The sequence below is a fragment of the Thunnus albacares genome, chromosome 6 (assembly GCF_914725855.1).
Source record: "Thunnus albacares chromosome 6, fThuAlb1.1, whole genome shotgun sequence".
Classification (NCBI taxonomy): domain Eukaryota; kingdom Metazoa; phylum Chordata; class Actinopteri; order Scombriformes; family Scombridae; genus Thunnus; species Thunnus albacares.
In genome coordinates, this window is record NC_058111.1 from 26,216,254 (window position 1) to 26,239,477 (window position 23,224).

General features: G+C 39.8%; 1 protein-coding gene and 1 long non-coding RNA gene across 6 annotated transcripts; one reads left to right on the forward strand and one right to left on the reverse strand.

The window, feature by feature from the left end:
• The first annotated feature begins 532 nt into the window (after positions 1–532).
• On the forward strand, positions 533–22,790 carry LOC122983603 (von Willebrand factor A domain-containing protein 5A-like). 5 transcript variants are annotated; one of them, XM_044353528.1, is made up of 25 exons: positions 533–1,165; positions 1,751–1,833; positions 2,660–2,862; positions 2,956–3,178; positions 3,965–4,149; positions 4,252–4,366; positions 4,508–4,683; positions 4,774–4,862; positions 4,973–5,117; positions 5,442–5,521; positions 5,619–5,733; positions 5,824–5,982; positions 6,273–6,376; positions 6,504–6,724; positions 7,139–7,207; positions 7,680–7,757; positions 8,279–8,353; positions 8,875–8,949; positions 9,475–9,519; positions 10,103–10,255; positions 11,322–11,351; positions 20,876–20,920; positions 21,043–21,188; positions 22,282–22,405; positions 22,509–22,790. In XM_044353528.1, the coding sequence occupies exons 2-25, from the start codon at positions 1,788–1,790 to the stop codon at positions 22,586–22,588; spliced, it is 2,781 nt and encodes a 926-aa protein (XP_044209463.1). In that variant the 5' UTR covers positions 533–1,165; positions 1,751–1,787; the 3' UTR covers positions 22,589–22,790. The 5 variants fall into 5 exon arrangements, with proteins under 5 accessions (XP_044209463.1, XP_044209465.1, XP_044209466.1 ...); XM_044353529.1 differs by having other exon boundaries at positions 538–1,165; positions 2,956–3,182; positions 3,987–4,149; XM_044353530.1 differs by lacking the exon at positions 9,475–9,519 and having other exon boundaries at positions 534–1,165.
• Positions 10,080–20,781, reverse strand: LOC122983613. The gene is made up of 3 exons (XR_006403744.1): positions 20,662–20,781; positions 10,867–11,593; positions 10,080–10,166 (listed from the first exon to the last, which is right to left on the reverse strand). It is a non-coding gene; the product is annotated as an uncharacterized LOC122983613 (long non-coding RNA).
• Positions 22,791–23,224: the final 434 nt, after the last annotated feature.

A 23,224-nucleotide genomic window follows, 5' to 3' on the forward strand; every position in this document is an offset into this window, starting at 1 on the left:
AGCTTGGGTCAGATGTGCACACTAACCACCTTTTTTCGATAGTTTTCATGAGTAACTAGGCCTTTATGGATAGTATACATGTAGCTATTATGGTGGCTGGGTCCATGGGACACAAATTTCACTACTGAGTGCCAAGAGATTTACAAAAAAAGTTAAAGAACCTTTGCAATGCACTAGAATACACAAGTATGATAATGTTAGTTTTTTACAGCATGTGCTGTGTAGAGTACAGTAAACCATGCGCAACCTGCTTTGGGAGCAGTGTATTTAATATAATTATACTAATAAAGCAATGGTGCTGGCAGTGAGCAAATGGCAATGGACAGCTCATCATTATTAAACATTGTAACCACCCTCTTTCTTGGATAGACTGATTTTTTTTTTTTTATCACATCATTAGCTTCGTGTATGTTTGGATTTTAAATGTTTTGCATTTTTACCCATCGACTGATAAAATGCAAGAGGGACCCAATCAGAATGAAGTTGCCATGACAGCAGGGTAAGGCGTCACCGATGGACACGCTCAAGTGGTCGTTTAAGTCTATTTTATTCTACGGAATGGCCCTGTAAAGATCAAAACAGCTGGATAACGTCAACAGAGCTGACTTTTCCATGACGAAAGAAGCCGATGAGATTCAAGCAGCGCCAGAAATTAAGATTGAGAAGCAGGACGTCAGCTCCGGATGTTTATGTTATATTTTAATCGATGCTTAAGAGCCAGGACTGATTTAATAAAGTGCATTACTGTGCTACTTCCTGTAGAAGCACTCGGAAAGGAATGAAAGCCGAGCAGTTTCATTTTCTAAGGGCAAAGCTGATGACATAAAACTGAAATTAGACGGGTTTTATTCTGCAAAACTACGTCACTTTTAAATTTAGAAATCAAAGGGATTAGAGATGGCTCCCTTTATTTAAACTTTACAAAATAAACAAAGTAGCAGGTTTGTGTTCGCTTTATTTATTGTCAGGCTATAGCTAGTGAGGAGTGGACACCCAGCAGCAGCCAGCTGGAAGGAGGGCGTAGATTTCGGAAAGGCTCAGTGGCAGAAAGCCTGACACTCAAACTGCCTGTAAACATTACGCAGTAGGTGTGGTCTGGGTTTGACTAAATACAAACCCAACCAGAAACCTTCTGTATCTCTCTCTGGACACTCACTGCACAGAGGTAGGCATTTGGTGCATCGTTTTCATGATTGAAGTAAATTTGTCAATAATGTTTATTGACTGTATAGCATAGTGAAAAGGTTGATGTCTGCTGGTGTGTATGTTAAACCTACTGTACCTAGTGTACCAGGTCAACTATTCTGCTTTTATAGAGTTTTTTTCAGTCCTTTTGCCCTCCAACATTTACAAATGCTATCTTTTTATTTTAATATTCGATTATTTCTGGCTATAGATTGGACAAACATACCCACCGGTTTGTAAATTACATAATATAGAGGCTACAAATTGTTAGGTATTATGTAGGTTACTGTCTTATTAGTTATAATTTCTATTTATGTGATCCCCCCCAATTCCAGCTAAGCTCAAACATGTCATATTGTGATTCATTTCACCTGTTGGCTTATTTAAAACACATAATCCATCAAATGAATTATCATATTGTATTTGTATGCAGCTAATTAAATTTATATGAAAGAATGATAATGGAGGAAATGGAAATGGAAACATACGTACAGTTTCATAAGAAGGACATCTGTGCAGTGTCATGTCATACAGAGTTTACTTCCCTTTACCATTGTTTTTACAGCCAGAACGACTCCAACATTATTACTTGTTGAACAGGCATGATGGTGAACTGCTGTGGTCTGCTTACTGCTAATAAGGAACCAGGTACAGAGCTGATACAAAACATATGTTTTACTCATTCAAAAAGTGGATTTCCACCTTTACCTTCCAGTACACTTTTCGTGATACTAATTGGTTGTTCAACCACATTATCTTGCAGTAATTACAAACAGCTTTGAATAACATAAGAAGGACATTAGCTTTATTTTCTAAGTTAACCTGTGATTGTGTTTGCATTCTTTTGTATGTTTTTGTTTTCTTTTGTATCCAATTAGTTAGTACTGAAATGATTAGTCAATAACTAAATAACGACAAGTTTAATAATTGTGTAACCATATAGTAAATAATATGTCTGGTAAAAAAAATATCAAAGAGTTGCTGATCACAGCGTCTAAAAATTTCCTACTTTCTCTGTTTTACACCACCGAAGTAAACATCTTGGGGTGTTTGGATTCTGATTAAACTAAATGGTCAATTTAAAGACCTCAAATTTGGCTTCTATAACTAACTATGATCTAGACTAAGCAATTCATTGATTAACAGTGAAAATAATAAATTTGTCATTTAAATAATCCTTATTTATGCCCTTACTATTCATTTCTGTACACATGCAATAATTACTGCGGGAGATTATATTGGCTTGTGTGTGCTGATATTTGCCCATACAAGTGTGTGTATTTGGGCCTCAGGTTGGGGGCAAGAAATGAGCTTTTTAAAATGTAAGATAAAATATACACATTCATACTTGAGGGAAAAGTTAAAACCCAACAATTCAGGAACCTTAATTACTCTCAGCAATCATATCGTCACCCACAGAAAAGACAACAGTTGTCACACAGTGTTTGTGTTGTTTCTCTCTGTTTCTCATCAGTTCCTCTGAAGAGCATTGAAGTGGAGCTGGAGGTGAGGGACCATGTGGCTACACTGGTCTCCACTCTGCTCTACGAGAACAAGGAGGACAAACCACTGGAGGCTGTTTTTGTCTTCCCTCTGCCTGGAGATGCTGCTGTCTGTCATTTCAGTGCTAAGATTGGACAAACACAGATTGTAGCTGAGGTGAAGGAGAAACAGGAGGTGAGCTGGACAGTAAATACGTACTCACTATAATGAATCTGAAAAGACAGTAAACACACCAACCATTACTCACATGTGTCATCTGTACTGCAGGCTCATGAGGAATATGATGATGCATTGAGCTCTGGTCAGCAGGCCTTCCTATTGGAGGAGAGTGATCAGAGCCCGGATATATTCTCTCTGAGTGTGGGCAGTCTGCCTCCAGGAGAGAGCGCCTCCATCAGGCTGGAGTACGTCACTGAGCTGGCTGTGCAGGCTGATGACGGGCTGAGGTTTTGTCTGCCTGCTGTGCTCAACCCTCGCTACCAACCTCAGGGTAGGAAAACCAGCCAACACTTTCTGCTTAGTGCACACCACACATGTCCATACAGACAGTCATATACCTCATGACTAGAAAAAACACTTGCACTGCAAAAGCTGCTTTAGTTTGAAATACGGTAGTAATGTATTCACACTAACTTTCAGTGTTTCCATCCAAAAATCAGTTAGGCTTTGTCTGAAATGGAGGTTAAGGACATTTTAAAGGAAATATTCATATTTTTTGCCATGCTAAAACTGCCAAAAACAACAGCAACATTGTTTTACTATTGGATGGATTTCCATCCATGGATTATATATAGATATAAGTGGTGTCCAGAAGATGAGTCCTGTTGTCTTTGGTGATCCTCTGACACTTCCTTGAATCTCGCCAGCAGGTCAAAATATGTCCAATACTTTGGTTTAGGACCAAATACTTGCAAAACTAATGACATTCCAATTAGGCTCAGCTTTACTTCGGGTTTGTTAACAAATGTTAGCATGCTAACAAAAACACACTATACTAAGATGGTCAATATGGCAAACATTGCACATGTTCATCAGCATGTTAACAGGTATAATAAGCATTGCCATTATTATCATGACGATACACTACAGTTGCATTGTTGTGCCTTAGAACCACCTACAGAATTGTTAGCATGGCTCTAGACTCTTAGTCTTAGTGTTAGTTAGTTTTACTAGAAGCTATTATTTAGATTATATATTTTCTTCCCACTATTGTCTCACTGCTGCTTACATGAAATGTAATGCCCATTTGATTAAAGCATTTCTAAACTGTTCACAGGAAGTGAAAATAGTGGAAGTAGTGAAGGTGGCAGCGTCCAGGTGACATCTGTTCCAGCCTCTCTGGTGCCCTACAGTCTGTCTTTCTCTGCCCGGGTGTCTTCTCCTCGTCCAATCTCTAAAGTAGAGTCCAAGTGCTCCCTGGACCCTCTCCAGTACCTCAACACAGAGCAAACTCAGGCCACAGTATGTAGAGTGCTAATGTGTCTGTTGTGTGTGATTGCTCCTCATTACTGAGAACAAGACATCAGTCTATTTATATTTATGAGTGTGTTTTGTGAACTGCAGGTCAAGTTGGCTGCAGGACACAAGTTTGACAGGGATGTTGAACTGTTGATTTATTACAAAGACGCCCACCAGCCCACTGCTGTGGTGGAGGCAGGACAGGCCTCTGCCAAGCCTGGTGAGTAACAATTAGAGAAGTTGTTACTCTGCAAATAAAAAGTTAATTATCCTCATCCTCAAACTGATAAATTACACGTATTGTAATAAATGATAAAAAGCAGATTTCTGGTCATTTTTGTGTCACTTTCTTGTGTTTCAGGCACTCTGATGGGTGATCCAGTGGTGATGTTGAGCCTGTACCCTGAGTTCCCCCAGGCTATGATGTCTTCAGTCGCATCACATGGAGAGTTTGTGTTCTTGATTGATCGATCTGGAAGTATGGGTTGTTGTGTGGATAACAGCAACCAGCAAGAGACTCGCATTGGCAGTGCCAGGGTATTCATTATGTGTTAACTCTGTCATAAAATCATTCATAGTGTTCCTCTCACAAAGTGGCCTTCACTATCTTTTCTCTCTTCCTCCAAGGATACTCTACTGCTCCTGCTGAAGAGTTTACCAATGGGCTGCTACTTCAATATCTACAGTTTTGGGTCCAGTTATCAACATACCTTCCCGTAAATCACTGCCTCATTTGACTCAGTCCACAAAAATGTGTTTCAGTCTTTGGTATCAGTGTTTGTATATATATGTGTGCATTAGTGTTCATATATTTGTGTGATGGCAGTAAGAGTGTGGAGTACAGTGAGAAGACCATGAAAGAGGCTCTGAAGGAAGTTGAGAAGATGGACGCTGATCTGGGAGGAACAGAGATCCTGGAGCCCCTTAAACATATTTACAGCCAGTCCTGCATTCCCAGTCAACCAAGACAAGTAACACACACACACACACACACACACACACACACACACACACACACACACAGTATCTCTTGTCAGTAACAATACCATACCATTAAGTCATAACTCAGTACTTCTTAAACTGTTCTATTTTGTGACTTTACAAGTACAATCCTGAACTAACAGCTTTGTTCTAAGTTCATACTCACCACATCTCGTTACCATTAAAACCACTTCACTGAAACAGCAACCTGGCACTGCTCTCAGATAGTTATGTGGATGACTTTCACTAGATGTTGTGTGTGTTGGGGTGTGATATTATTTAACCTACCATGATATGTAACCTCTCTGCTCCAAGTGTTTGTCTTTACTGATGGTGAGGTGGGGAACACCAAAGAAGTTATAAATCTGGTGAGGGACAACTCAGGCTCCCACAGGTGAAACTACATAAAACACAACAATCACCCACACAATTCCCAGAATATGTCCAATGTCTGAATTCTGGGTGTTAAAAACAAAACTACTTCATTGCAGGTGTTTCTCTTTTGGGATCGGGGAAGGAGCCAGCTCTGCTCTTATCAATGGGTTGGCCAAGGAAGGAGGAGGTCACGCTCAGTTCATCACAGGAACTGACAGGATGCAACCAAAAGTTAGACATGACCATTTATTATTAAAAATTGTATCTAGACAAAAGACATAATTAAAAATAAATAATGAATAAACATTCTTTATCCATCAGGTGATGCAGTCGCTACGATTTGCTCTGCAGCCAGCTGTAGTGGACATCTCAGTCACATGGGATTTACCAAAGGCAGTGTCTGTCACTGTCCTCTCTCCACCCATCACAACAATTTTCCAGGGTCAAAGGTCACTGGTTTATGCTCAGCTCACTGGACAGGTAGGAGCAGCACCATGTCATAGAGAAATACCTCTCTGGTCTGATTTTTTTAGCATTCAGCTATACGAACATAGTGATTTGAAGCCATTAAACTTCTCTGTATAACCATGAGCAGCACACTTCGGTCCTTGACAAATGAATATTTCTTGTAATATAATCCCAGTGTGCTGAGCTTTGTTTTGTATTTTGATGTACTTTGATACTCAGCAGATTACTGTATACATATTTTTTTCATTAGGTATGTGATTACAATAATAGATATCATTTCAAACACTGTAATGCTCTCTCAGAGTCCAGAGGCAGCAGAGGGCTGTGTGACGGTGAAGTACAGCCTGGCAGGTCATCCATCCCAGAACCAGCTCCGCTTCAGTCTCAAACCTGCAAAGGACACTGGGTAATTATATACTGAGATATTGCTTGATGTTTTCAACCTAATATATGATTACTGTAGCTAGATTGTATATCTCTTTATTTTACTCATACACATGAAGCATCACCTAACTCCTGTCTCTTGTCTGCAGACTAACAGTCCACAGGTTGGGTGCTCAGACTCTGATTCGCTCCCTTGAGATGGAAGAGAGAGAGCGCAGAGGACAGCAAGATGGACGAGTGAAGCAGAAGGTGGTGGAGCTCAGTATCCAATCAGGAGTGAGCAGTTCCTTCACCGCCTTCATTGCTGTCAATAAAAGTGACAGCAAGGCGATTCAAGGACCTCTGTTGCGCAGAAATGTTCCAGCACCCAGTGAGTGTTTCCAAGAACTAATAAAAACACTGATGATAGTGTAGAGAAGCACAGTGGTGTAATGCTTTAACAGTATGGAAATCATCATTCTTCATTCACAAATCTACTAATCACTCTTATTATATTATGAGTTAAAAGCATTTCATCTGAGCTCACAGTGAATTTGTGTGTGATCATCTGTTCACATACCTGTGTGTGTTTGTAATAAGTTGCGTGTTTGTAATAAGTTGCACTTTTTCACATTTTGAATATTTGAACATTTTGAATATTTTATGTAATACTTTTAACTACTTGTTGCGAGTCATTGCAATAAACTCAAAAAACAGTATTTTATTAGCTGATACTTTTTTGTGAAGTAATTCTTATGTAATATTTTCTTGACCTCATATTTTGTATATTTTTTTTCATCTTAAGTGATGATGATGATGAGCTGTGGTATGCCGGCAAGACTTCAGAGGTGTGCTGCTCCAACCATGAAAAGTTGTAAGAAAAAATCTGAATTCGAATATAAAAAAATATAAAATAATTTTTTGTTGCAGAAATGCTCTTTAAGTTCTTGCAGCTTTTACTGTGAACTACTGTATGTAGGAGTTGTATTGCCTCTGGTAGGCTTTAGCAGTCCTGGGTATAGGCAACATATGCAGTTGCTTAGGGCAACAAGATAGTATAGAGAAGCACAATGATGTAATCACTAATATACTAATCACTCTCATTATATTATGAGATAAAAGTATTTCCTCTGTTATCACAGTGTATTTGTGTGTAATTACCTGTTCACATACCTGTCTGTGTTTGTAATAAGTTGTACTTTTGAATATTTGAACATCTTGAATATCTTGCATAAGACTTTTAACTACTTGTTGTGAATCATTGCAATAAACTCAGAAACCAGTATTTTATTAGTTGATATTTTTTTGTTTTTCTTGACCTCATATCCATTTTTTTCTTCTTAAAGGCATGATGTGGAGGGCCATGCCACAGAGTTTGTCTACGCAGAGTTGTGATGATTATGCTGCTCCAGTCATGCGAAGTCGTAAGTAAAATGCTGAATGGGATAAACACACATATGTGTATTTCTACAAAAACAGTATATAGATAGAAACACGGAGTAAATATAAAATAATTTTTTGTTGCAGAAATGCTCTTTAAGTTCTTGCAGCTTTTACTGTGAACTACTGTATGTAGGAGTTGTATTGCCTCTGGTAGACTTTAGCAGTTCTGAGTATAGGCAACATATGCAGTTGCCAAGGGCAACGAGATAGTATAGAGAAGCAAAATGGTGTAATCACAAATCTATTAATCACTCTCATTATATTATGAGATAAAAGTATTTCCTCTGTTATCACAGTGTATTTGTGTGTAATTACCTGTTCACATACCTGTCTGTGTTTGTAATAAGTTGCACTTTTGAATATTTGAGCATCTTGAATATCTTGCATAAGACTTTTAACTACTTGTTGTGAATCATTGCAATAAACTCAGAAACCAGTATTTTATTAGTTGATATTTTTTTGTTTTTCTTGACCTCATATCCGTTTTTTTTTCTTCTTAAAGGCATGATGGGGAGGGCCATGTCACAGAGTTTGTCTACGCAGAGTTATGATTTTGCTGCTCCAGTCATGGGAAGTCGTAAGTAAAATGCTGAATGGGATAAACACACATCTGAGTATTTCTACAAAAACAGTATATAGATAGAAACACGGAGTAAATATAAAATAATTTTTTGTTGCAGAAATGCTCTTTAAGTTCTTGCAGCTTTTACTGTGAACTACTGTATGTAGGAGTTGTATTGCCTCTGGTAGACTTTAGCAGTTCTGAGTATAGGCAACATATGCAGTTGCCAAGGGCAACGAGATAGTATAGAGAAGCAAAATGGTGTAATCACAAATCTATTAATCACTCTTATTATACTATGAGATAAAAGTATTTCCTCTGTTATCACAGTGTATTTGTGTGTAATTACCTGTTCACATACCTGTCTGTGTTTGTAATAAGTTGCACTTTTGAATATTTGAGCATCTTGAATATCTTGCATAAGACTTTTAACTACTTGTTGTGAATCATTGCAATAAACTCAGAAACCAGTATTTTATTAGTTGATATTTTTTTGTTTTTCTTGACCTCATATCCGTTTTTTTTTCTTCTTAAAGGCATGATGGGGAGGGCCGTGTCACAGAGTTTGTCTACGCAGAGTTATGATTTTGCTGCTCCAGTCATGGGAAGTCGTAAGTAAAATGCTGAATGGGATAAACACACATCTGAGTATTTCTACAAAAACAGTATATAGATAGAAACACGGAGTAAATATAAAATAATTTTTTGTTGCAGAAATGCTCTTTAAGTTCTTGCAGTTTTTACTGTGAACTACTGTATGTAGGAGTTGTATTGCCTCTGGTAGACTTTAGCAGTCCTGGGTATAGGCAACATATGCAGTTGCTTAGGGCAACAAGACAGTATAGAGAAGCACAATGGTGTAATCACTAATCTACTAATCACTCTTATTATAGTATGAGATAAAAGTATTTCCTCTGTTATCACAGTGTTTTTGTGTGTAATTACCTGTTCACATACCTGTTTGTGTTTGTAATAAGTTGCTCTTTTGACTATTGAACATCTTGCGTAATACTTTTAAGTACTTGTTATCATTGCAATAAACTCAAAAACCAGTATTTTATTAGCTGATATTTTTTGTTTTTCTCATGTAAAATTTTCTTGACCTCATATTCTTTTATATTTTTTTTCATCTTAAGCATTGACGGGCTGTAGTAGGTTAGCTGCTCCACCCATGAGAAAATGTAAGTAAAAAGCTGAATTCGAATATAAAGAAATACAAAATACATTTTTGTGTCAGAAATGCTCTTTAATTTCTTGCAGCTTTTACTGTGAACTACTGTATGTAGGAGTTGTATTGCCTCTGGTAGACTTTAGCAGTCCTGGGTGTAGGCAACATATGCAGTTGCCTAGGGCAACGAAATAGTATAGAGAAGCAAAATGGTGTAATCACAAATCTATTAATCACTCTTATTATATTATGAGATAAAAGTATTTCCTCTGTTATCACAGTGTATTTGTGTGTAATTACCTGTTCACATACCTGTCTGTGTTTGTAATAAGTTGCACTTTTGAATATTTGAACATCTTGCGTAATACTACTAGTTGTTGTGAGTCATTGCAATAAACTGAGAAACCAGTATTTTATTAGCTGATATTTTTTTGTTTTTCTCATCTAATATTTACTTGACCTCATAGTCTTCTCTCTTTTGTTTTTCATTTTATAGCGTCGGGTATGAGGACCTCTGCTATGTCATGTAATTTGTTGTCCAAGATGTCCAAGTCGTAAGTTGCATCAGGCTGTGTTTTACTGTGCTCTCTCAACAGTTGCTGCACCTCAGTCTCCCCGCAGCACAACATTATTCTCCAGAATGAAGCAGAAGCTAGGTGGCTGGAGGAAGAAAAAAAAAATGTCTGAGAAGAAGTACCAGTTTGAGAGTTCTCTCTCCCACCGGCCTCCACACACTTATGATACTGGGTGTAAGTAGACACATGCACATAGCTGCCACGTTGCATTATTTATGTCAAGGCAGATATTACATTGTACATAGTTACCCTATTTGTTCTGTGCCCTGAAAGCTGCCACATTATACTGGTACAACAGACTTTATTTATTACAAAAAATAAATAAATAAAAAGGCCTGTACAATAGATCAGGAACAGAGTTAATAATATTCAGTTCACTTCTCTTCAGTAACTTTTTGTTCTCACTGTAAAGCCTATAAACCAATAAATCATAATTTTATTTAGCACTCATCTGAATAATTTTGTGAAAAATTATTCAGACTAATTTTGTGAATAAAATTATTCATATTGATTACTTTCAGAAGTTATAATAAAGGCTCAAGTCACCTCAACCTGGTTAAGACAGGTGCACACTCAGCTTGATGATAAATTCTCAGGCTGTAGGTTGAGGTGTTAAACAGTATAGAAACTTCCATTTTTTGGGAATGTGTTGAGAGTATTGCAAACGCTATATTTTCTGTTCGGATTTATTATGTAATTATTGTATCTTTAAAGATAGTTCGGTCAGACAACTCACATTTGAAATGTTAATTTACAGCAAGTAGAACATAGAGTTTGGCTCCAACCTCATCACTTTCCGCTGATATGTATGCACATGAGATACTGGGGAGTGATGAGTAAGTATTGTCCCTCTAGCCGGTGCCTGCAGGTGGATGCTGGGGTAGTGGTTGGGCTGAATCAGCAGGCAGCAATACTGTGGTGCAGAGCTGCAGCAGCATTGGCATAGCAGAGGGAGAAATGGGAAATTTTACAGCTTAGATAGATCGCCAAATTGCGTTTGGTAGACTAAATGGAGAGTGAGACATGTCATGTGTGTATGTAGCAGTGCAGGTGTCACCCTATTTAAATGAATTGCCTTGTGTTTCTTTTTGTTATTAAGTAGAGTTGCATTTATACCAAACTGTGCCCTTGTTTCTTGTATAGTGGTTTGTGTATTACAATTAATTATGTGTATAACAAGTAATGTCCTACTTCACATTTTCTTTTAAATCGATGGACATGATGAATCTTAATTGTCTAGATAACGAGGCTGCTGGAGAAATCTATTATGGTAAGTAACAACTTTTAAGAGGCTATTGAAGACACAACTATTGGGTAGATTGGCATGAAATTTAGTACACTCATTCATGTCAACTGTCTGCACAATTATCAAAGTTAAGACAGAATTATCTTGCTGATTGGAACAAACTGGAATGCTTCATGTTTAATTTTAAATAATTATGAAAAAAGGTGAAGACAGCTATTTCTAATTGGAAGCAGTGGCATGATTTGAAGAAATAAAGTGACATATTCCTATGTAGCGCCCTCTAGACGGCTGGTCTATTTTTATGAGGTACGCTTCCCAAGTTCTTTATGTTTTAGAAATCTCTTTCTTTAAGATTAACTAATACTGAATGACAAGTACACTGTAATATAATATTGGTGAACTAAGTTCTATTTATTCTATAATGTAAGACACTTTTATTTACTCACTGAATGTTTTAATACTAATTTTTAATGTTTTTAATCAAAACTGTAGATAAATGAAATAAGAATTAAAGTATCCTTTAAGTTTATATCTTTCTCCTAAACACTTGCCAATTGAAATAAAAGTACTCTCAATATGTCGGTAAACATCAACAGTACTATTTCTCAGACACTTATACAAATGACAAGAAAAAGTAAGTTTTAAAGATTTACTGTTGTAAATGTAAACACAAATATTCTTTTAATAATGAAAATAAAACACAAAATAACACTCAAGTTCAAAAGACTTTTCAGTACCTTTTAAATGATCAATTTCTTAATATTCAAATACCCCTTTTTAGTGCACTCATTATAAAACCACCAAATAATGAAACACACCTAAAGCCGGCAGTTATAACTAACTGAAAAGGATATGGGTACCCAGTGTTAATGATGCAGGCCTGAAGCGATGCTTGTGTGCGTTGTAGCCAGAAACAAAATGGCTGCTTCACGCTAAAGCGCTGAAATAAAACAGATGGCAACTCACTGCCGTAATGGCGTACTCCTCGTCCCCTGTGCGATACCAGCGGGTTGCTGATACATAGGATGAGGTAGACGATTCCTCCTGTCAGGACCAGCGTGTTGCGGCCACGTCGGCTGCAGATGACTTCTCCCACTCTCCCGGTAGAACTCACCGCAGATCACACTGAACAGGTCCGGCACACCGCAGGCGAACTTCACCAGTTGAGTAGCTGGTTTAGCTGCACGCAGATGAAGTCCGTAGCTAAGCTAATGTGAGCTACATTAGCTGTTAGCTGTGCTCCTCGTTGAACACTCTTTGCCAAAGTACTCCTTTAAACTCGAACACGGTGCTGCACTGAATAACAGTCCTTTGAGACTCACTGTCCGTTTATCTCTACCTATTATTCATAAACAGTGTCCGTACTCTGCATACTTTTTCACTGTAACATATTAAACGCCAGGCAGTTCTCCCTTCTCTGCTCCGTATCGCGCGCTCTCTCTCTTGCATGTCAAGTTTCTCGCTCACACAACAAAATACACACACTTCCTGTTTAGCCAGATCTTAACCAATTAATTACCAGAATTACACTTTTCTCAATCGGTACTTCCTCTTTAACCCTGAGACTTTTCAAAATAACATGAAATATCTTAAAGTGCATATTTGAATCTTTTTAAACTTTTTAAACTTATTTATTAAACTATTTTTAAACAAACTTTATCAACCTTCATGAAATATTATTCTTAATACTTTTAATCACATTTTATCAAACATGAACATATTTAAACTATTTATTGTCCCTTTTTAACAGGGTTACACCCTCCCCCCTTTAAATGTCTGATGTCCTCATCAGATTACAAAACTTAACTTAAGTTTCTACTCAAAGTATTAAGGGTGAGATTATGAGACCCAGCTTAGTGCTTACCAATTTTTATAGTAACCCCTCTATGTACAATGGTAATGGGTTGATCTTTGGCCTTTCCTGGCTCATCATAGGTAAGTCTTACAACTGGTTTCAATGATCTTTTTGGCCTACTTGGCTTTGGTGTCACATGTACATTAGAACAGCTCGAGGGTAGTTGCTCATCTTCACTGGAGAGTGGTCCTGACTCAGAGTCGGTTGCTTGAGGGACATCTGGAACATGCTCTACAGGAGAGTGGTCTCTCTCTGAGTGACTCTCTTCTGAAGGACTGAGGACTTCCAACTGCTCTGATCCTTCAGCACTATGTCTTTCTCTCCTTCGCAAGAGATTTCCCATTAACTCCCTATAGGGTTTGGTCGGCCATTCACACTCCAGATCAGAAGAATCACTCAAGGTATGGCTTTCTCTTTGTACAGTGTGATCTGTGGAGTTTCTTTTGTGTCGGTTGGGGACACGACTTCGAGTCACAGGTCTCTTTGGAACATTCTCCATTTCCTCCTGCACTGGTATCCTCACTCGATCTCCTATGGGAAGGAGATTATCTCTGTGCAATGTTTTGACCTTCCCTTTGACGTTTAGTGGCTTTACTCTGTAAACAGGCAAGTTTGGCAACTTATCCACTACAACATAAGGGACATTGTACCAGCGATTTTCCAGTTTGTGTTTTCCCTTCAATCCAAGGTTTTTCAGCAATACTCTGTCGCCAGGTTCTAGTTTGTGGAACCTAAGTCTCTTGTCGTATGCCTTTTTATTTTGCTGGTGTCTCTTGTTAGAGACCTCTGTGGCCAGGTTATAGGCTGTCTGCAAATCCTCTTTCAGTTTGGCAACATATGCAGAATGTGGTTGGTCAACTCTGCCATCTGGGCATATCCCAAAGCATACATCCAGCGGGAGTCGAGCCTCTCGGCCGAACATCAGCATATACGGGGAGTATCCCGTGGCGTCACACTTGGTGCTATTGTATGCATGCACCAGGTGCACTACATGCTGACTCCATTGCCGCTTCTTTTCTTGGTTGAGTGTGGCCAACATGGATAACAGAGTTCTGTTGAAGCGTTCAGGTTGGGGATCACCCTGGGGGTGGTAAGGGGTGGTCCTTGACTTCTGTATGCCCAGTATCTTTAACAACTCTTTAATGAGTCGAGACTCAAAGTCTCTGCCTTGATCAGAGTGAATACGAGATGGCAAGCCATAATGTACAAAGTACTTTTCCACTAAGACTTTTGCCACTGTGAGAGCTTTTTGATTGAGAGTGGGGAAAGCTTGGGCGTATCTCGTAAAATGGTCAGTTATGACAAGCACATTACTCACTCCTCTTGAGTCAGGTTCCATAGACAGGAAGTCAATACAGACGAGGTCCATAGGTCCAGAGCTCACTATCTGATGTAACGGTGCAGCTCTTTGACATGGAGTCTTCCTGAGCACACACTCTCCGCAGTTTTTCACATATTGCTCTACATCGACTGACATCTTTGGCCAGAAGAATCGGCTCCTGATCATGTCAGTGACTCTGTCCACTCCTAAATGACCAAGGTCATCGTGCATGGTTTTGAGTACTACTGCTTTGAACTTGGCAGGTAGCACTAGCTGCTGTGTCTTTTTCCCTGTGTGGCATGTGCTCACCCGATGTAGTAACCCGTCAGTCATGACTAGCTTACCCATCTCTCTTTTCATAGGGAGTAACTCTGGGTTGTCTTTCCACTTGCCACACTTTAAAGCTTGTATGGTGGGTGCTATCAAGCCGTCTTGGGCTTGGGCTGCCATTAAGTCCTGCCTGGACATTTGTTCCAGTGAGTTAAGCTGAAGACGTGTGGGGAAAGCATACACGTCAGGAATGCAGTCAGGTGGAGCTCCAAGCTGTTCAGCATACTTGGGGGAGTCTGCCGATGGGCCAAGAACACCGACTCGCTGGCATATTGACTTGACTCCAGCCTGCGAGATGCTCTGCCATTCCGTCTCTTCATCTCTTGCCTCTATGCGTGACAACAGATCAGCATCAATGTTATTTCTACCTGGTCTGTAGATAATGTTAAAATCGTACACTGACAAGTCCGACAGCCACCGATGTCCTGTGGCGTTGAGTTTTGCTGATGTCAGGACGTAAGTTAGAGGGTTGTTGTCTGTACGCACAGTAAAGTGGGCTCCGTAGAGATAGTCGTGAAATTTCTCCACAACTGCCCATTTCAGCGACAGAAACTCTAACTGATGGATGGCGTAGTTTTTTTCTGACGAGCTCAGTTTTCTGCTTGCGAACGCCACTGGTCGCAAGCCCTTTGGGTATGCCTGATAAAGCACAGCTCCCAGTCCCGTAAGGCTAGCATCGACATGCAGTGTGTAGGGCTTATCAGGATCTGCAAAGGCGAGCACAGGGGCGTTTGTCAAACACTGTTTGATTTTTTCAAAGGCTTCAGTACATGACTCGTCCCACCTGTCTCCAAACAGCTCCTTCTCATCCAAATAAACATCTCTCTTCCCTTTTACTGGCTTTTTGCTACGCTGAGGGGGGCCATAACCTTTAGTGAGGTCAGTCAAAGGGCGGACGATGGAGGAGTAGTTGTGGATAAATCGTCTATAATAACCACAAAAACCCAAAAAGGATCGTAGGGTCTTGAGATTGTAAGGTTGGGGCCAAGTGGTCACAGCTTCGATTTTTGCAGGGTCAGCAGCAACACCCTCAGCAGTCACAATATGACCCACATACTTGACCTTTGTTTGGCAAAACTGACATTTGTCAAGTGAAATCTTGAGCCCTACTTCTCTGAGTCTGTCCAGCACCTTTAAGAGTCTCTCTTCATGTTCTGCCAGGGTCTTTCCGAATATGATCAGATCATCCAGATAGACTATTACTTGGAGCATGTTCATGTCTCCAACTGCTTTCTCCATGAGGCGCTGGAAGGTTGCAGGAGCTCCAGTTATGCCTTGAGGCATCCTCTCAAATTGGTAGAACCCGAGAGGGCAGATAAAGGCAGTCTTTTCTTTGTCCTCTTCTTTCATGGCTATTTGATAGTAACCACTTCTTAAGTCGATCACTGAGAACCATTTACTACCCGACAGGCAGTCAAGAGCCTCATCGATGCGTGGGGTAGTGTATTGATCTGGTACAGTGCGGCTGTTTAGTGTGCGGTAGTCAATGCACATCCTTACATCCCCATTCTTTTTCCTCACAACCACTATGGGCGATGCATATGGACTTCTGGACTCTTTAATGATGCCTGCAGCTAGTAGCTTTTGAATATGACGCCTCACGTCGTCAATATCTGCAGGGGCGATGCGTCTGGAGCGTTCACGAAAGGGTCGTGAATCAGATAAGCGGATCGTGTGCTCCACTTCTTTGGCGAGTCCCACATCGAGTTCATGAAGAGAGAATACATCTGCTCTTTCAGACAGTTTTTGTCTGAGCCTTGCTTTCCATGTTTCGGGGACAGGTGACTCACCAAAGTCGATCATTCTGACATCAAAAGCATCCTCAGTCTCTGGCTTTTGTTTTGGCACTGTGGTAACCACATCAGCTACACACAGGTGACCCAGGACAGCACCGGCAGGAATGGTCACTTCTTTCTGCGACTCATTATGAACCACAACTGTCAGCCGGTTAATGTCCACAGCATTACTGGGTATTGCCATAGGTTGGAGCATGACGCCTGATGGGAGAGTAGCTGTACTGGAGGCCTCTACTATCAAGATGTCATCTGGCAGGGACTTTCCAAGCACCACTTTGCAGACTACTTTAATGCTGCCACCTGCAGGTAGGACAAGTGAGCTTCGACCCTCCAACTTTACACAACCTATTTCGTCATCCTCTTCATTTGACAAGTCAATGGCTTTTTCTTTCACTGTTTCTGGGAAAGTGTTCTGTATGCCAAAGGCGTGGGCTACAGTGCCTTCAACTCTATCGCCACGCAGCTGGGCTAGCCGCTTGGATAGGTTAGCCTTGGTATTTGTCCCGAGGATCACAGGTGTCTGATCAGGACCAGGTGGATCGGGGCAAATGAGAGCCAGGGCTGACAGGGCTGTTGGGGTACCCGCTACCTTTTTGGGAAACTCTAGGTCCACTGCCACGTAGCCAAGATAAGGGTAATCAGAGTCACTTAAACCCCAAATGTTAAGGTCACTTACTGGGCGAATAGGAGTATCAGCAAGATGTCTCCTGTACCAGGATTCAAAGATGATGCTAACTCTTGAGCCACTGTCGAGTAATGCATCACACAAATGTCCATTAACTTTCAGAGGCTCCAAAGATGGTGGCCCTATTAGACCCTCTGGTATGCCTGTTGGGGCAAGCTGATCTACTACACTCCTCCTCACAGTGCAGTCAGTTTTGGGTGAGGGGACATCAGTAGTAGGTTGAGTGCTATGGGTCTTAGCCTTTTTGAGAGCTTGAATGAGTCTTTGGATCACTTTGCTTTGGTTCTCAGGGTTTTTGCACTTCCCTGCCATGTGTCCATTTTCGCCACAGCGATAGCAGAAACGCTCTTCTGTCTCAGCCCCTTGTCTGTTTTGAGTGTTTACAGTCATCACTGTGGGAGAAGGTGTAGACGATTGAGGTAATCTGGAGTTCACCTTTTGTTGTAACTGTTTCAGTTGTTTCCTCAGAGCTATCACTTCTGGATCAGCATTAGTCTCTGGGACATTTCTCACTTTAGTTTGAAAGTTCTCATTTTGTGTCTCTTTGTCCCGTGTAGAGAGCGCAGCAAACATTGATTTCACTTCTTTAATTTCAGCTCTCAAACTCTGTATCTCTGAGTGTTTGTTTTCTTCTTGAAGCTTGGTGTGAACTGTATACACTGAATGGTTCAGCTTTGCTCGAGAAGATTCATATTCTTCTTCTGAACGAATTTCTTTCAGGAGCTCAAGGAAAGTTGGGGGATTAGCTCTTCTCTCCCTCAGTCGCAGTTGGATTAACATCAGATCAGCATTAACTGCACCCCTCAGAAGCTGCTCAAGCCGTGCACCATCCATGGCTAGGGGAGTGAGACCACCTCTTTGTACCACTTTGGACAGGCAACGTTCTAATCTCCTGAGGAAATCAGATAGCTTCTCACCAGGTTGCTGCTGCTGCATTCTGAATGTGAAATACAAATCGTCTCCAGACTCTGCTAATCCAAAGGCGTTTTCCAGAGCCTCCAGGCACTTGTCAGGGGCAATGTCAGGATTGGAGAGACGCACTGCTTTTATTACTTCCAGAGCTGGCCCCTTTAAACTCTCCATTATCTTTCTCCTCTTGTCTTTAGCAGAACCCTCACTCTCTTCAACCATCAGGTAAGCTTGCTCTAACCAGTGGTCGAATTGTTCCTCTCCTGCTGGTGTAGGCACAATACCGGAAAAGATCTGCAGGCGGCGGTATCCTCCACTTTCTGCTGAGGGCTTGACAGTCTTATCAAACAGATCGCCCACAGCACGAAGGATGGCTTCTGTAGAGGGAGGTATGTGCGGGGTCAGCAAGGCCTGCACATCCTCTGTGGACTTTCCTTCTGCTTGTAGAAGAGCATGCAGTTTACGGTTAAAGTCCAACTCAGGGTCTGAGCTCTGAGCCACAGTGAATATTTTCCATGCAGTTTGTCCATCTGAGCTCAAAACTTCACTTGGGACGTCTGCATCAGTCAATTTCTCTTTGCACTCGCAAAGCACCAGCACTTCATTTGTAGTTTCGTTTAACATTCTTCCTCTCACTTGTACCCGTCCCAAGCACTTTACAGTTTGCAAAGTCTCTACTATGTGTGCTGTTTCTGTTTTCTCAGGAACGATGGTCAGCAAGGCATGGCTCTCATCCAGGTTTTCACCTCGACACCAGTTCTTCAGCTGATTCCTGTACATTGTGACACTTTAGCTGCTGTTAGTTAAATATCACCATATATTGTTTTGTTTGTCTTTCTTAGTTTTGTTTTTTTCACAGTTGAATAGTTCACACTCTAGGAAATTTACAGTCACAAATCACCAATTTCAGCATTAATTAACCCACAATCCCAGCGGTGCCTCCATTTTATGTAGCGCCCTCTAGACGGCTGGTCTATTTTTATGAGGTACGCTTCCCAAGTTCTTTATGTTTTAGAAATCTCTTTCTTTAAGATTAACTAATACTGAATGACAAGTACACTGTAATATAATATTGGTGAACTAAGTTCTATTTATTCTATAATGTAAGACACTTTTATTTACTCACTGAATGTTTTAATACTAATTTTTAATGTTTTTAATCAAAACTGTAGATAAATGAAATAAGAATTAAAGTATCCTTTAAGTTTATATCTTTCTCCTAAACACTTGCCAATTGAAATAAAAGTACTCTCAATATGTCGGTAAACATCAACAGTACTATTTCTCAGACACTTATACAAATGACAAGAAAAAGTAAGTTTTAAAGATTTACTGTTGTAAATGTAAACACAAATATTCTTTTAATAATGAAAATAAAACACAAAATAACACTCAAGTTCAAAAGACTTTTCAGTACCTTTTAAATGATCAATTTCTTAATATTCAAATACCCCTTTTTAGTGCACTCATTATAAAACCACCAAATAATGAAACACACCTAAAGCCGGCAGTTATAACTAACTGAAAAGGATATGGGTACCCAGTGTTAATGATGCAGGCCTGAAGCGATGCTTGTGTGCGTTGTAGCCAGAAACAAAATGGCTGCTTCACGCTAAAGCGCTGAAATAAAACAGATGGCAACTCACTGCCGTAATGGCGTACTCCTCGTCCCCTGTGCGATACCAGCGGGTTGCTGATACATAGGATGAGGTAGACGATTCCTCCTGTCAGGACCAGCGTGTTGCGGCCACGTCGGCTGCAGATGACTTCTCCCACTCTCCCGGTAGAACTCACCGCAGATCACACTGAACAGGTCCGGCACACCGCAGGCGAACTTCACCAGTTGAGTAGCTGGTTTAGCTGCACGCAGATGAAGTCCGTAGCTAAGCTAATGTGAGCTACATTAGCTGTTAGCTGTGCTCCTCGTTGAACACTCTTTGCCAAAGTACTCCTTTAAACTCGAACACGGTGCTGCACTGAATAACAGTCCTTTGAGACTCACTGTCCGTTTATCTCTACCTATTATTCATAAACAGTGTCCGTACTCTGCATACTTTTTCACTGTAACATATTAAACGCCAGGCAGTTCTCCCTTCTCTGCTCCGTATCGCGCGCTCTCTCTCTTGCATGTCAAGTTTCTCGCTCACACAACAAAATACACACACTTCCTGTTTAGCCAGATCTTAACCAATTAATTACCAGAATTACACTTTTCTCAATCGGTACTTCCTCTTTAACCCTGAGACTTTTCAAAATAACATGAAATATCTTAAAGTGCATATTTGAATCTTTTTAAACTTTTTAAACTTATTTATTAAACTATTTTTAAACAAACTTTATCAACCTTCATGAAATATTATTCTTAATACTTTTAATCACATTTTATCAAACATGAACATATTTAAACTATTTATTGTCCCTTTTTAACAGGGTTACACCTATAAAACACTGTGACTTACATTTTTAAGTTCAGTAATTTACTCAAATACGCTTAGCCACAATATATTTAAACAAAAATGGAAAAAGAAATCACGCTCCAAATCAATCAATCAATCAATCAATTTTTATTTATATAGCGCCATATCACAACAAAAGTCATCTCAAGGCACTTTTCACATAGAGCAGGTCAAGACCATACTCTTTAATTTACAGAGACCCAACAATTCCCCCTTGAGCAACCACTTGACGACAGCCGCGGTAAGGAAAAACTCCCCTTTAACGGATAGAAACCAAATACATACCATTCGGTAATAATCCAAAAGGATTCTATTATTTTACACTTGCTTTGTCTTTTTCCTTCAATGTGCGACGACGCACAGACTCTTGGACCAAGCAGCCTAGCAGAGACACTTTGCTGAAGTTGGTGTCTCTCCAGAAGGCATGTGGCTGTTGGGAGCTTGAGCCAGCTTTGGCTGCTTCGCTGGGAAAGACCAGCAAGGAGGTGGAAAACCCAAAGCCTACATTGGTGGGTCATTGTAAAAAAAAAAAAAAAAAAAAAAAAAACACAAATGAATGATGGAACTTATTTAAAAACTGATTTCATGACATTGTTTATATACCAACAGAGGAAAGAGTAAAACGCATGGAACTAAATCACCACAACATAAATTATAAATAAGATGGTATTATACAGTATACAAAAATTCATTATTTTAGTACATCAAATTGAACGCGCAATATGTAATTTCAGCCGCTAGGGGTCGCTCAATTAAAACAATAACAAAAGACGGAGTGTGATGACGGTGTGAAGTAGCAAGGGATCATGGGAGTTGTTTTCTTCATTGTTAAATAACCAGCTTCACCGGGATAGGATTACTCTAGTGTTAATCATTCAGGATGTTTTTTTTACCGGTAGCCGAATTGCCCGTAGAGGTCTCCTCCTCTCCAGAACAAACGGACCCGGGGATTACACATAAAAACACTGAATAAAGCTGTTTCATCTAAAAAAATCAGTGTTTCTCCGACGATATACGGCGACGACCGGACGTCCGGTATGGGCTGTTAGCCGAGCTGCTGCTAACGTTTGCCCAGTTTATTTCTCTGATAACTTAGGATCCAGACGTTCAATGACTAAAATGCTTCTTCCGGCTAAAATATATAGTCAAAAGCAACCTAAATTTATCATGAAAATGTGGCTTAAAACTGAATAAAAGTCAATTCATAACAGTTTCTGTGGAACAACCACAACGCCGATGTACTATCTTGTATGTGTGTAAGTTACTCTTTGTTAGACGCCATTGTAGTGGACAAATAGCGCCGCTGTATGCATCTTGTGCGTGTTTAATCTTTGGTAGAGGAGGTATGACGCCATTGACATGCGACCAAAGGAAACAAGTGCACAACTCAACAAAATATATAACATAGGTCTAGTTGTTTTTAGACATTTTAATGTGGAATAATTACATATTATACCTTTAATGTTGTCAGGAAGATTGTTCAAAGCCATACAGCAACATTTTCTCTTGAGATATGTTGTCTTCTTTATGCTATTTGATGTTTTTCTTCCTCTCGTGGCTGTTCCATGTCATCTGTTTTTTTTCTCTGATTTGGTGAATTAGGTGAACAAGGAAGTGTGGGCCACCATTCTGGCTCTGATCTGGCTTCATGGTTTTAAGTCAGATGTTCGGGATGAGTGGGAGCTTCTGGCTATGAAGGCTGTGTCATGGCTCCGTGCTCAGAATGGTAATAACCATAATAATAAGTGCTGATCTAATGTTTTTAACAGTGTGTTCTCGTTTGTCTACATTCAATCTGTTAATGGCTTGTTTATTGTGTTTTTTTTAAGCACCATGTGTGACAGAGTGTGTGGAAGCTGGAAATGCACTTTTGGACTGCAGCGTGCAGAAAGATGCGCTGGGGCTCTGAGGTTTCCATTAAAGCTACTTCTCCTTCAGGATCCATACAGATCGCAGATTTACTCCATTCTACAGCATTTACTTCATTAACATTGCACAATACTATCTTCATCGGTAGTTATTAAATCCTATTCTTTTTTTTTATTTCAGTGTGGTGTTTTCCTGTAAAAAATGTAACTTTTCAAAAAAAGTGCTCCATATTTATTTGAACATACATACATACATGAAGTATTAATGCCTTTTATGTCTGTTTGTGTCTAATACAACTGAAAATTAAAATTGAATAAAAATGAACATGAGTGGCTCAATTGTAGACTTCACACCTGCTCTGTTCATTTTGCATTAAAAACAATGGGACACCAGCTATATACTGAATTGCAAAACACATCTTGCGGACCAAACTGTAATATTTTTTTTAACTAACCAACCAGAGATTGCTGCTTTTTTCATAATCTTTATGGTATTTTAATCCTGAAGATGACATTCAGAGTTAAGAGCTTGCTCTCAGGCTGCACATAATTGTGTAAAAATGCTCGTTCTAGGAGACCATCAAAACCAAACAGTCCTAACACTTGGGAAAAAATACTTTTACTAAAAAGCTAAAGAGGGGTAAAAAAAAAAAAAAAGGCTAATCTTATTGAAGAAT

What these genes read in the sequence shown, in the direction of transcription:
- LOC122983603 (XM_044353528.1), top strand. Translation starts at nt 1,788, where the DNA reads ATGATGGTGAACTGCTGTGGTCTGCTTACTGCTAATAAGGAACCAG. An exon ending in CCCTCGCTACCAACCTCAGG is followed by an intron (nt 3,179 to 3,964) that starts GTAGGAAAACCA and finishes AACTGTTCACAG; the next exon opens with GAAGTGAAAATAGTGGAAGT. An exon ending in TGCTCCAGTCATGCGAAGTC is followed by an intron (nt 7,758 to 8,278) that starts GTAAGTAAAATG and finishes TTCTTCTTAAAG; the next exon opens with GCATGATGGGGAGGGCCATG.